At 38.4% G+C, this 12800-nt stretch overlaps 1 protein-coding gene across 5 annotated transcripts in view; it reads left to right on the forward strand.

Moving 5' to 3' along the window:
- Positions 1-10190, forward strand: part of ndrg4 (NDRG family member 4) — a 40718-nt gene extending 30528 nt beyond the window's left edge. For 3 of the 5 annotated variants that reach the window (XM_015393486.1, XM_015393487.1, XM_015393489.1), the window contains 8 exons: positions 160-263; positions 376-432; positions 646-697; positions 4242-4289; positions 5196-5231; positions 5347-5398; positions 5549-5587; positions 7294-10190. In XM_015393486.1, coding sequence (XP_015248972.1) covers positions 160-263; positions 376-432; positions 646-697; positions 4242-4289; positions 5196-5231; positions 5347-5398; positions 5549-5587; positions 7294-7448 — 543 coding nt within the window. In that variant the 3' untranslated portion in view covers positions 7449-10190. The remainder of the gene's footprint in view (positions 1-159; positions 264-375; positions 433-645; positions 698-4241; positions 4290-5195; positions 5232-5346; positions 5399-5548; positions 5588-7293) is intronic. The other 2 variants (XM_015393488.1, XM_015393490.1) reach the window with 1 other exon arrangement.
- Positions 10191-12800: the final 2610 nt, after the last annotated feature.

Below are 12800 nucleotides of genomic sequence, written 5' to 3' on the forward strand. Positions count from 1 at the left end.
ATCCATCCATCCATCCATCATCCATCCATCCATCCATCCATCCATCCATCCATCCATCCATCCATCCATCCATCCATCCATCCATCCATAATTTGCAAATGCTTCAATGTTAGGAAATTCTGTAGAGATCCCAACTTTTCTATGCGTGTGTCATTACAGGACGAAATGGTGAACAACACAGAACTGGTTCAAAGCTACCGACAACAGATAACCAACTCCATCAACCACCACAACCTGCAGCTTTTCTGGAACATGTACAACAGGTGAACCAGCAAAACCAACAATGTTGATTTTAGTTTGGGAGATGACACAACCTTATGATAACAGGGAGGGTCGAACTCACACTGTTGTCTTTTTGTTTTTCTCCTCTTTCAGCCGGAGGGACCTGGACATGAACCGCGGAGGAACAGCGATCAACGCTAAGACCTTGAAGTGAGTTTTTTTTAAACTGTCTTTACGGTACAGCCTCATACATGGCTTCATACGTTTGAAAATATTTCTCTTTTCAAATGTGACATATCACTGGTTTGGTTTCTTTGTTCAAAACAATTGCAGAAAACATCATAGTACTATACTGTTCAAGTATAGTCAAAATAATCCAACAGAACCAGAAGGATTATCCTAAATACTGATGCTTTTCTGCAGGTGTCCAGTGATGCTGGTTGTGGGAGATAATGCCCCTGCTGAAGAGGGAGTGGTGAGTCCTACATCATACTCACTAAAAGAAGTGAAATGTTCTTTCAAATTGGTTAAAGGATATTATTTTATATTGTTTAAAGGGATCTTCTGTATTTTAGGTTTGTTAGCATAAATTTTACTTTACATGAAAAAAAATCCTGCAGCATCATAAGGAAGGTTGCCATCACAATGCGGTCTTCGTACTGTAGAAAGATTACAAATGGAGACAATTATAACTTTAGGAGAGTCTAAATTCTTAGATTTGTTAAAAATCAACCATGGTATAAGGTCTGCTGTACATTCATGGTTCAGACTATCATATTTTTAAATTGAAAGTATAGTGGAGGATTTTCGGGAATTTTTGAAAAAAACCTGCCCTCTCCACTTGAAAAAAAAATATGCACATGCATCACCCTGTACCAGCTCCCGAGAGGGAACGCCTATTAAACGCGTGCGAGAGCGTGCATGAGCCCATTTCTTCTTGTGCACACTTTTTTTAAAAGTTGCTTTTTGCATCGCTCATACAAGCTTACTTTCCAAAAGATTTGCAATTTTTCCACTATGTCAGACTCACCGACGGTAAGTGAAAATGGAGACGAGCACGTAGGACTGCCTTACGTAAACACATCACCAGAATGATTGACAATTAGGAGGACCACTGATTTTGATGATCCACCTGGAAAAAGAAAATCCTCCACTATATATTTAATTAAAAGGAGAAAGATCAGTTTAAATAAAATCAGATTTATCACAGTGATTACCAAAAACAACAAAAATAGCTTAATTTTCTTGCTTCATTATAAGGCACTGACATCCCATGGCCTAATTTCAGATTGATTTGGTGGATCTGACCACACTGAAATTATTTTAAAAAGGTTTAATATATTTAATAAAATGAAAGAAAGTGGTGATATCAAGGAAAAGTGATGTGTCCCTTTATCCCCTTCTTTTCTGTGGTTAAATCCATAGGGCTGATAAAATAAAAATAAAAAAGGTTTGCAAACACTTATCTTAGAAAAAAGAAACCTTCCATCTCTTTGATTTAGTTTGTCGTTTGTGATATTTCTGGGAAGTGACTTTATGTAGATGTCATTTATTAAGACCAGACTGCTTGGATGAGACTTAGACATAATGACACCTTCGCCGTCTCACTTTAGACTTTTCTCAAAAACCCCCTAACCCTTACCCTTCCTGCCCTCCCCAAACCTCTTTACCTGTGGTCAAAATGACGTTTTTTTTCTAGAATTCCAGTCACAGGCCTCCTAAAATGGTTCTGGCTGGGAATGGCCTGTAGGCCGCCCTTTGAAAGCCTCTTAATCATACGTATCAAAAGCTACCACAGGGCTGTTTCATCAGCAATTTCCTTATTTAGGAAAACCTGTCGACATGACTCCGAGTCAATAAATAACTTTCTACCTGAGGCTCCAGGCAGCAGTCTCTCCCTCCTCATTCTTCCTCCCTGCACTGTTCTGTGTTTGGTTCTTGACATGCTAATTCAGTCAGCGACTGTTTGTCCTCATTCAGGTAAACAGAAACAGGTCAGCCAACAGAGACCTGGTTTCCTGACAGCCCCTCCAGGAATGCTGTCCATCTGTGTCCCTTTATGAGCATGATGCAGGTCTGCAGTAGGTGTGCAGATTCGTGTGAGTGTTTTCTCCAGGGGACAGATGGCCTGGCTGTGTCTCTGGGGTTTCCTAGATTGAATTGGCCCAGATATGCACGCCCTTCTGCACCACTTAATCTGCAGCATGCCCAGATTTAAATCAAACACTTCCTCTTCTCTCAGATGGTGTTTTAAAACCCTCCTTCAGAAAGGAAAGTAGAGCAATGAGGAAGAGGAGTTTGAAGAAGAGGAGGGATAGAAAACAGAAGCTGCTTTATAGGTTCTGACAGATGGAGGTCGAGTTTAATATTTCCCGTTATAGAAACTGGATTACATGCATCTTGCCTGTGTTGTTCACAGCTTGTGAAGTAACTTAGGAGAAATGTTATATACATGTATACAGAGACAATTACTCAGCTTTCCAATATATATATATATATATATATATATATATATATATATATATATATAATTTGTTTTTCCTGTTCTTCTCCTGTAGCCTGACTGCAACTTTCATTGGCACATTTCATTTGTCAGTTGTATGTTGTTTTAAGCAGTAATATGTGTTGCTTAGCAATTAGCATCACAGATTAAACTCAGATCAGCAAAAAGAGCTGTAATTTAAATGATGTTCACTTTGTTTGAGTCTGGTGGATTATGCGTGGTCCACATCTGTCTAATTTATATGTGTAAGCACTGCGGCTCAGCCTGTGGTGACCAGACTGACTCATCTCTGCAGCACACTGCAGCATCTGGGTCACTCATTTACAAGCAGAAGCTAAAGTCATTGCGAAAGCAATTAAAGGAGCACCTTTTTATGTACATAATATTAAAAAAGGAGAACAAACACACACATCTGTTGTAATAAAAAACAACCTGGAACTGGTTGATATCCAACACTATCACAAGACTAATGTTCTATGTAAACTGTAGGGATATCCTTTATAGAAATATTCTACAGGGAACACCTGCATTTCCCTGCAGCGGCCGTTCAAGATTTTTAAAAGGCAATTCAATATCTAAAATGGCAACACTTCCACTTGAATCCCTCGACTCCTTAGATAAAACCGCTTTGGAGTGACTCAGCACATAAAAAGGAACTTTCCATATGTAAACCCGATATTTCCCCTGATGCTAATTATATTAATTAAGCTTAAGAAAACTGAAATGGGAAGACTCACCTGAATCACCCCCTGACATGTCAGAACCAAGCTGCAGCCAGTTGATGTTGGGACCCAACCACTACGAAGCCAATCATTCCTCAAGATCCATCTTATAAAACTCATCATGCTGAATTTAAAACCTTTCATCCACTGGTGAAATCATCAATCTCTTTCCCTATCCTGTTATTCTTGCAGCAGATCCACATTTTTATAAGAATCACATGGGAATAGAACTGGATTTTATCACTTTAACAAGCCCGGAAAATGGCAGAGAGGCAGTGCTGAGGCTCTTGCAGATTGAGAGATGTACAGTGTTCAATGTCCAAGAGAGCAGATCTTTGGGATGCTCCAGCCTTTAAACTGACTGGACTCACATCCTATGAGTGCTTCCTTAGAGAATCATCCATTCATCCATTATCTGTCACGCTTTTATCCTAAGTGGGGTCGTGAGGGGTGCTGGTGCCGATCTCCAGCTCTCTACGGCGAGAGGCGGGGTCCACCCTGGACAGGTCACCAGTCCCTTAGTGAATCAGTGGAACAAAAACTATATGTGTGCCACAATCGGTCTTGTTTGTTCACAACCAATGTTTCCTATTTACCCTTTCCCCATTGTTATGTGAACTTTGGATGAAACTCAGAGGAACGATGTGTAGTAACTCTTCACCACCCAATGTTTTTAGTCATTAAAGAAGCTACAAGGACTCATGTTAGCATGAAAATATGGTAATCTGTCTTACAAGCCAAGGCTCAACAAGGAGGAATTGTCTTAAAGTTCTGTTATTGACTTTGTTTTCAAGGTTGAGTGCAACTCCAAGCTGGACCCGACCAACACCACCTTCCTTAAGGTAACTTAACATCTTTATTTTAGACAGCTGGTGTCTGCAAAATAGTAATCAGAAATTGTTTGAAGCCAACATCAAAGAGAAGTAAAAAGAAAAATGCAAAATTACAAAAAGTGAACTAAATTCTCATAATAGGAAAAGAAATGGGGAAAGAAATCAAAACCACACACCCAATACAAAAATATGACCCCTAAATATAAACAGAATAAGAACTCAGAAAAATCCCACCTTGTATGAGCTTTAACAGTGCTGCTGGAGGACTTAAAACCCAGTTAAGAGGCAGAATTATTCACATGATTTAGCATATTGCACAACAAGGTTCAAATAATTCTACTAAGTTTGGAAAAAAAGTTAAATTGCAGACATGCCTGTATATGTCCCCATAGGCAAAAACACCACAACAAAAATTCAATGTGCATAAGATTTTCCCCTTATTGATAAAGTGACTAGGTCACATTTTAATAATGATCTCCTTCAACAATCATTTTTTCTCTAAATGCTGTATTTTCACTCTAAGAAAATTAGCTAATAGCCAAATTAGCTTATATTTTTTGGATATATGCTCTCAAAAAGGTGCTCCAAAATGTATATGTAACAGCATTTTGAAAAACAAAATGAATTTGGTGAAACATTAATTTGGTTCAGTTAAATAATTATTCTTAGGAGCAGAATCAATCTTGGTAACAATCTGTTTTAAAGTAGGTTGGGTAACAATATGATGTCATCTGCATAAAGGAGCAGTTTTACTGCTAAAAGAATGGAAACTAAATGGGCAAAATTCCTTCTTATTTTAAATTTCTTAAAAGCATTCAGCTGAGGCTGCTTCTTTCTCATCTGTTGCAAAGAAAGTTCTAACATTTTTCAATTCTTGAACTTTAGTGTTAATGCTGTTTTTTTTTTCTATGGTAGATGGCGGACTCTGGTGGACTCCCACAGCTCACACAGGTAACATCCAGTTACTTGGCTGCCCTCCAATACAATCCTTTAAAATAAGCTTCAGACAGACAGTGAAGGCAGCATATAAATGTGAGAGAATAACAAATGATGCGTTTCGTTTCAGCCAGGAAAGCTGACTGAAGCCTTCAAGTATTTCTTACAGGGAATGGGCTACAGTAAGTACCTTCAGTTTTACCAATTTCAGTCAGTAAAAGTGAGTTGACAAAAAAATGTGTAGCATAACTGTCTTGTGAAAATGATGTTTTCATTCAGAGGGACTTGAATTGTTAATTTTGCCCTCTGTCTTCCTTGCCCCGTTCTTTCAGTCGCTAATGTGAAGGATCGGAGGTTAAGTGGAGGGCCAGGTACTTCCTCCTTCCCATTCAGCTCTGACCTCCTACTGCTGCCCTGTCCAATGGCATTTTCAAATTTATTTTCATTTTCTTTGGTTCATCTCTTGGGTTATGAATATTACAATATCTTTTGGGCTGTGATTATCTATTTCACTCTTTTTATTTATTCTTTTTTTTTTTTTTTTAATCAGACCAAATTTTTCCTTCACTGGAAAAATATACTGTCCTCACTCCCTCTTCCCCATTCCTACTTCATTGCATCCCCAATTATGCTCTTTGCATGGCAAAAAGCTAACTTTGAGCAATAGAGTAACAAATCAAGTATCTTTTAATAAAATCCAGTAAAAATATCCACACACATTGGTCCCACTTAAAGCAAAGATGTCCAAATGTTTAGCTAGATACACCTGAAGCCAAGCTGTGTGAACCTTAGAAAAAAGAACTATTACCATCAGTTTTCCTTCTGCTTTTTCGGATAGGTTAGGATTATAATTTATTCCCCAGACATCAGAACACAAAGAAAGTATGTTTTACAGACTTTCTCTTACTTTTTCTAAATTTATAACTTTGCATATGTTTCCTTAGAGTCTTATGGAATTGCCTTAAAAATCAATGGTTCTCTCAAAAGATGATTTTTTTTCACTTCGCTTCTACAGTGTTACTCCATCTCTCACATTTTTTTCCTCAAACGCTGAGCTGGGAGTTTACTGACCCTCTTCTCTGATGTAGGAGGGCTAGCTTTTTAAAATAATTACCAGTAGAACTACAAAAAATGTGAATGACACATTGAAACTTAAAACATAAAAAATGTTTACAGCTACAACTTTATGCATTGGATCTTAGTTTAAGTATGTTCATTATTGCACCGGGTTTTTCATTTAGTACGAACCTAAACAGTGTAACACTTTTTACTCCCTTCTTTTGCAAGATTTGTTCAGGTAGAGAAATCTGGTGAAATGTGTAAATTATTGGAAAAAAAGACAATGATATATTGATGAACAGTCCCTTTCCATCTTAACTTTATACCCAAATACTGAACTTTAATAGGCACTTCAGAATTTGGGGAATTTATACCTTTTTGAATGAGAAATTTTGAGATTAGAATATTGGAAAAACAATCTAGAAATAAGAAAAAATTTCTTAAATTAAGTGTATTCATCCTTAATTTGAGTAGGTAAATGAGATGATTTGCCAATCGAATGAGTGTTTTTACTCTTAAAATAAGATAATTAGATAAAATGCACTTGAAATAAGAAAATGCAATAGTGTTTTCTTATTTTCAGTCTAAATTGTCTTGTTCCATTGGCAAATGTCTCTTTTACCTCCTCATTCCAAGAACAAATACTCTTATTTTAAGAAAAACTGACTGATCTAGATGTTGATTTTTTTTCCAGTGCACTGCCTTCACCTTCCAAAATAGATTAGAAATGAATCAGAAACTGTGAGCTACAAAGTCTTAACTTATCTCCATATATTTCTGTGTATCTTAAACTGTTAATAACCTGCATGGTGCTAAAAATGTGTCTGGTTGTTGACACATTAGCAGCTTTTTATCAGCCCAAGCATTTTATCGCCAATGTATGAGCAGTCAGCTAAAAGCGAGGTATATTCGTCAGCTGTTCACATTAGCATGTCCTCCCTACATCACCCACACATCACCTCATTACTCTGATTTTTTTTTCTTTCCCAAAATCTAACCCTTCTTTTGTTCCTGGCAGTGCCCTCTGCTAGCATGACCCGCCTCGCTCGCTCCAGGACGGCCTCCCTGACCAGTGCCGGCTCTGTGGAGGGCTCCCGCTCCCGGGCCTGCACCAACTCCGACAGCGCTGAGGGGGTGGGCGCTGTCTCCCAGACCATGGAGGTTTCCTGCTGAGGAGCCCCAGAGAAAGGGGAGGAAGAAGGGTAGTAGAGGGGTGGAGAGGGATGAAAAAGGATCCAAAATAAGGCTTGATGATGAGCATTAGCTGACATCTTTCTCTCTCTCTCTGTCTTTATCTTTGTCTGCCATCTCCTTCCCACTGTCACTGTAAAATACCATCTGTACTGCTTCAGTCACACCCAACAGACCTTTGAATATCCACCCAGACTCCCCCTTGTCCCACACTTAAAGATTTAAACTGCTGGTTTTGCTCTTGAAGTGTCATTCTTGTGTTTGCTGAGTGTTCCTCATTAAATATATGCCCTTACCCCCCCTACGCCTAAAAAAACACACACTTATACAAACAACACTTTTGTGTAATTAAAAAGCTTCTGTTAAGATTTGATCAAAAGGCAACAATGAGAATGATAGTCTTTGGGGGTGCCACAAAGGTTAATGAGTGACAACAGATAAATGCATGTGGATCTTGGAAAATAGTTGATGTCATTTGTGAGAAACTGGGAGCATCTCTCTCTGCAGTGCTTGGAAGGATGCTGATCTCTTGCCACGAGTAGACGGTCGAAAACGAAACGGCGGGTCCAGAGTCAGACAGATGGCATCACGTTGTCTTATTATAGCCAAGTTCACCTGTAGATCTTAGACATGATGTGTTAGTATATATCAGCGCCCAGTTAGAGTAGAGCATGCTGAATTGAAGCTGCACTTAGCCTGAATTGATAACAATATAAAATACCAGAAGGTGATGTCATCATCTTATTCAACCTGCCGCTGAATATTTGCTTTTCCCTTAGAAAATAAAAGCACAGGCATTTTTTTTTTTCACCTTGGATCCTGGAATTGAAGCAGATGTTTGTATTTTAGTTTAAATACTTGCAGTGAGTTATGGTGGAAGTGTTTGGAATAAGACATTTTTATGCAGGATGACAATCTGGAGCTGCGTGGTCTCATGTGAGGCTAGGAAACGCAGTTTCTGAGAAATGTGCATTTTTACCTTACAGGAAGGTAAAAAGACTTTTAGTTTTAGATGCTTTTAGTTGTATTTTATTTATTTTTTTAGTTGTATTAGGCTTATTTTTCTGGGCTTCTTGAGGAAGGTTAAAGCTACACATTTCTTAGAAATTATTTAGCTCATTTAAGCTGTTTTGAGTAGAACTCTTTAATTAAAGGATTTTTTTATTATTATTTCAGTTCAATGATGGCCATACTGTGCCAGAAAATGTATAAACATTTTTAACTTTATGTTTATTTTTGTAATAAATACCTCAAAAATGTATTGCGGTTTGAGATAGCTCGAGAATTTATTGAAGGTTGAAAATTTAAGTTTCTTAGCTGGTAAACTGTAAAGTTTTTTTTTTAGGGTTTAACTTTGGATTTTAAAGCTATTCTCTGTCTAAGAAAAAATGCACCAAACAATCAAAAGCAGCTTAGAATCAGAAGCAGTTTTGCTCGGTGGGCTAAATGTCTTTATTTTACAACCCTTTTTAATAACTGCATCACAATTACAAATTAACAATTACCTTATTTCTCATAAAGGCTCTTTGATGCACTTTTTCTTTAGCTCAATGATAATCAGATGAAGCTAGAGGCTTTTTTCATGCATAAGCGAAGGCTCATCTTTTTATTTTTGCTGTTTGTAGGATTTAAAACTACTACCTCTATCAAAAAATTAGAGTATATTTCTTCTCTTCTGTTTATAACAGTTGTTATTATTAGTTAGAATAAGAAATAATAGGCCAGGAAAAGCCTGATATGTGTTTCTCTGTGCTAAAATGACCAAGGCGAAGCTCTTTCTTTATAGTAACGAGCCAAGCAGGTGAGCATAACCACTGTTGGTATTAAAATATTCAGCTGTTAAAGCGAAAATTGCCTCTAATACAGTGACTGGCTGAGTGCGGCTTTAAGATGTGCATACTGTAGGTTAGCTCACGTTAGAGACAATCTGCCACATAAACATTGTGTCATGGTGTTTACTTACACATGCTGCATGCCAATGTATTTCTTAGGACATTCCTGTGTAACTAGTATGTAATAATAGGACTATTGTCATTAGGCTAAATAGATGGATGTTTAGAGTCATAGATGCATCGCCCATCAGTGAAGGTTTAAGGAACCAAGGTACGACTGGGTCGAACCCGGCCAGCACCAAAGAACTTCCCTTACAGCGCTCAGCCCTTTTGCGTGGATATACCAAAGCTACACCCTTTAAAGGTACACTCTCCACACACTAGCACACATTTTCACTCATTTACTGAAAACAAAGATGCGTGGGCTGGGTTTTGTGATGGAACGGCGCCAAAGATACAACTGAAACACTCAAAATTCACACAAACGAAGAAGTTCATCGCTTTATGGTCAGTGAGTTATTTGGTATTTAATGTCTAGGTAATCACACTAGTTTAGCGCTTTCTAGTGGACATATAAATATAAGAGTAGTTTGTGACTAGAGAAGAAACGTGCTGTCATCTGCTGTAAACTCGGACTCAGTCCAAACATGGCGCTCCCTGGTTTTTCTAGCTGCTTTGATGTCCAGTATTCATGTGCCGACGCATCACCTGTTACTGGTTTCAGTTTTTTTTTAGGAATCTGAAACAAGACATTTCATTCCCCTTTAGGAAGGGGCGTAGCTACCAAACACTGAGGTGTGCGTTCCCCTCAGGCGGCCTGCAAGAGGCGGGGCTTTTTTGGCGCCATTTGGGCTCCAAGCTCGGAATGTAGGGCAACCCCCAACCACCTTAAAAAAAAAAAAAAATATCCCCTTTCCCTCAAAAAAATCACAAGGTGCCCCGACTCTCACAGGCAAGCCTAGCCGCACCCTAAAGGGCTATCAGCTGAAGTCACTTTTCAAGAGTGTTGCAGTAACTGTTCAGGACCACCAGGGGGAAATGGGGAGCATGAAGAGAGTAGTGCAGAACAGAGAGAGATGCTGCCCTGAAATATAGATGAATGAATGTTAAAGGAAAAGAATGTGAATCTGTTAACGCATGAAAGCTTAACTGTTGTTGATATATCAAAAGTATAAATTGAAATAAAGATGGAGAAAGAGATCGGGTTAAAACACTCTGCGAGGAAATTTTCTAACATTTGAGGCTGCATGTAGCAGAGGTCTTGTTCAGTCTTTTTTTCAGTGTTCCTTCTCACCACAAAAAGCTATTTTCTGCCATCTTACACTCTGATTTCCTCCCACACAACTTTCGACCCACACTGCCTGGGGGCCTCCTGAATGTATCTTGTCCCTTTTTTGAAGTGCTGTACGGTTTCGTCATTCTACACGTCAATCTCACCATTTGCACTTCTTCTCTGTGCCCCCTCATCTGTTTTAACCCTGAACATGTAAACAGCAGCTCTTTCCTCCATCCTCCTCTCCAGAGGTCTTGAAACAGAAACGCACGCCGGCGCGGCTTCCTCTCGGCTGCTCATTGGATCGCTTTGTTTAGACCTCCTTGCTCGTACAGAAACTTTTTATTTCCAGAGCGGGTTACCATTACCAGACACTAATAATACTGTAATGTGAGAAAGCATACTTCTGTTTCTCTCCCCTGAGTTTTTTTATAGTTAACTGTAGGGTGTAACCTCATCTTGGTATAATGATCTTGATTAACGTGTTACGACGACTCTTATGCTTCTACTTACTGCCATTATTATTGATTTGTATGAAGCAATAAGGTCTTTTTTTCTTGTTTGTTTTCGTATGTGGGAGCCTTCCCTATTAACTCGTTTCTATTCACAACAGTAGAAAGACTCTTACCTGCTTTGTCGTCATTCTGATGTGTAATGTAAAATTGAAATATAATATATATATACTATATAAATACAAAATTAGCTGTCTCTGTCTGTGTACTGGTCAAGTAACAACAAATAAAGACTTAATGTTAGAATTTCAGAAGTTGTGTGATATTTTTTCATATATTTTGTAGACATCAGCTTAAAACAATCTAGGTCTAGTTGGATAATCCAGCTGTTCTATAAAGGCATCGGGAAAACAGATAACAGAATGTAAATCCCTTTAATTTCCCACAAAAGGGAAATTTACTCCCTGCATTTTGACCCTTCCCCTTTGGGGAGCAGTAGGCTGCCATTGTGTGGCGCCCGGGAAGCAGCGTGGAGTTAAGGGTTTTGCTCAGGAATGCAGAATGGAGGCTGTGGGGATCAAACTGGGTACTGGCAAACTTCTGTGAGCACAAGCGGACTGCTCTAACCACTAGGCCAACACTCCCCTTGGCTGATACATTATGAAGGCACAGCCACAATGACTATGTTGTGAAGAAGTTTAAAGCAATGTTCCTAATTGTAAAGATATCTAAGAGCACTGCTCAACCTATCATCAGGAATAAGAAAATGTTAAATCTTTTTGTAATGTGGTTTGGGCCACTGTATATTAAACTCCTTTAGAGTGGGATTGAGCAATATGAATAATATAATCAACATTCAAATTTATAATTATGGGAGACAAAGTATCCCATAAAAATGACTTTAAATTTAATGGTTATGACTTTAAAATGTCGAAATTATGTTTAAATCCCATAAATATGACATATCATGCGCCATGTTTTTTAATTTTGCTTTGCTTTTACTTTTAAATTTTGGTCATTTAAGACACTGACTTTCTCACTCCATTACTTGAGGCGGAGGTGAAATCCTTAAAGTGGGTTTGATCTCACACACATAGGTAGGGGGATCATGCAGTTCCATATACTATGGTAGCTAGAGATCAACAGTTTTCCACACAGCAGTAACAGTAATTTAATTCAGTTTATTTATATAGCGCCAATTCACAACACATGTCATCTCAAGCCAGTTTACAGAGATAATTCAATCAGATCATCCAGTCAGATTGGTTCAAAGAGTAAAAGGATAACCAGCTGATTGCATCGACTCAGTCAACTGAAAGCAATTCCTCATGCCAAACATGCTTGTAGCGACAGTGGAGAGGAAAACTCCCTTTTAACAGAAAGAAACCTGCAGAACTAGACTTGGTGTGATAGGCCATCTGCGGAGGCTGACTAGGGTTCAAGGTGATAGAAGTAGACATAAACAAAGGTGTTGATTGATTGCTGCACAGCTGATATTTCTCATTTGGATTATGTCAGAGCCACATGGGAACAAACCAGATGAAGCTGCTATGATGAGGAAAAGCAGCGAGAGAATAAAGTTAGAAGTTAATCTAACAAATAGTCCAGAACGGTAAAATAGAGATAGAATGAAGCAGAATGATGAAAAGTGGTCTCTATGTCCTCCAGCAGGCTAAGCCTATAGCAGCATGACTTTAGAGATAGCTCAGGATAACCTCAGTCACTCTAGCTATAAGCTTTATTAAAGAGGAAAGTTTTAACCTAAGTAGACAAAAGT

The sequence above is a fragment of the Cyprinodon variegatus genome, unplaced genomic scaffold (genome assembly GCF_000732505.1).
Source record: "Cyprinodon variegatus isolate N-32 unplaced genomic scaffold, C_variegatus-1.0 Scaffold644, whole genome shotgun sequence".
NCBI lineage: Eukaryota > Metazoa > Chordata > Actinopteri > Cyprinodontiformes > Cyprinodontidae > Cyprinodon > Cyprinodon variegatus.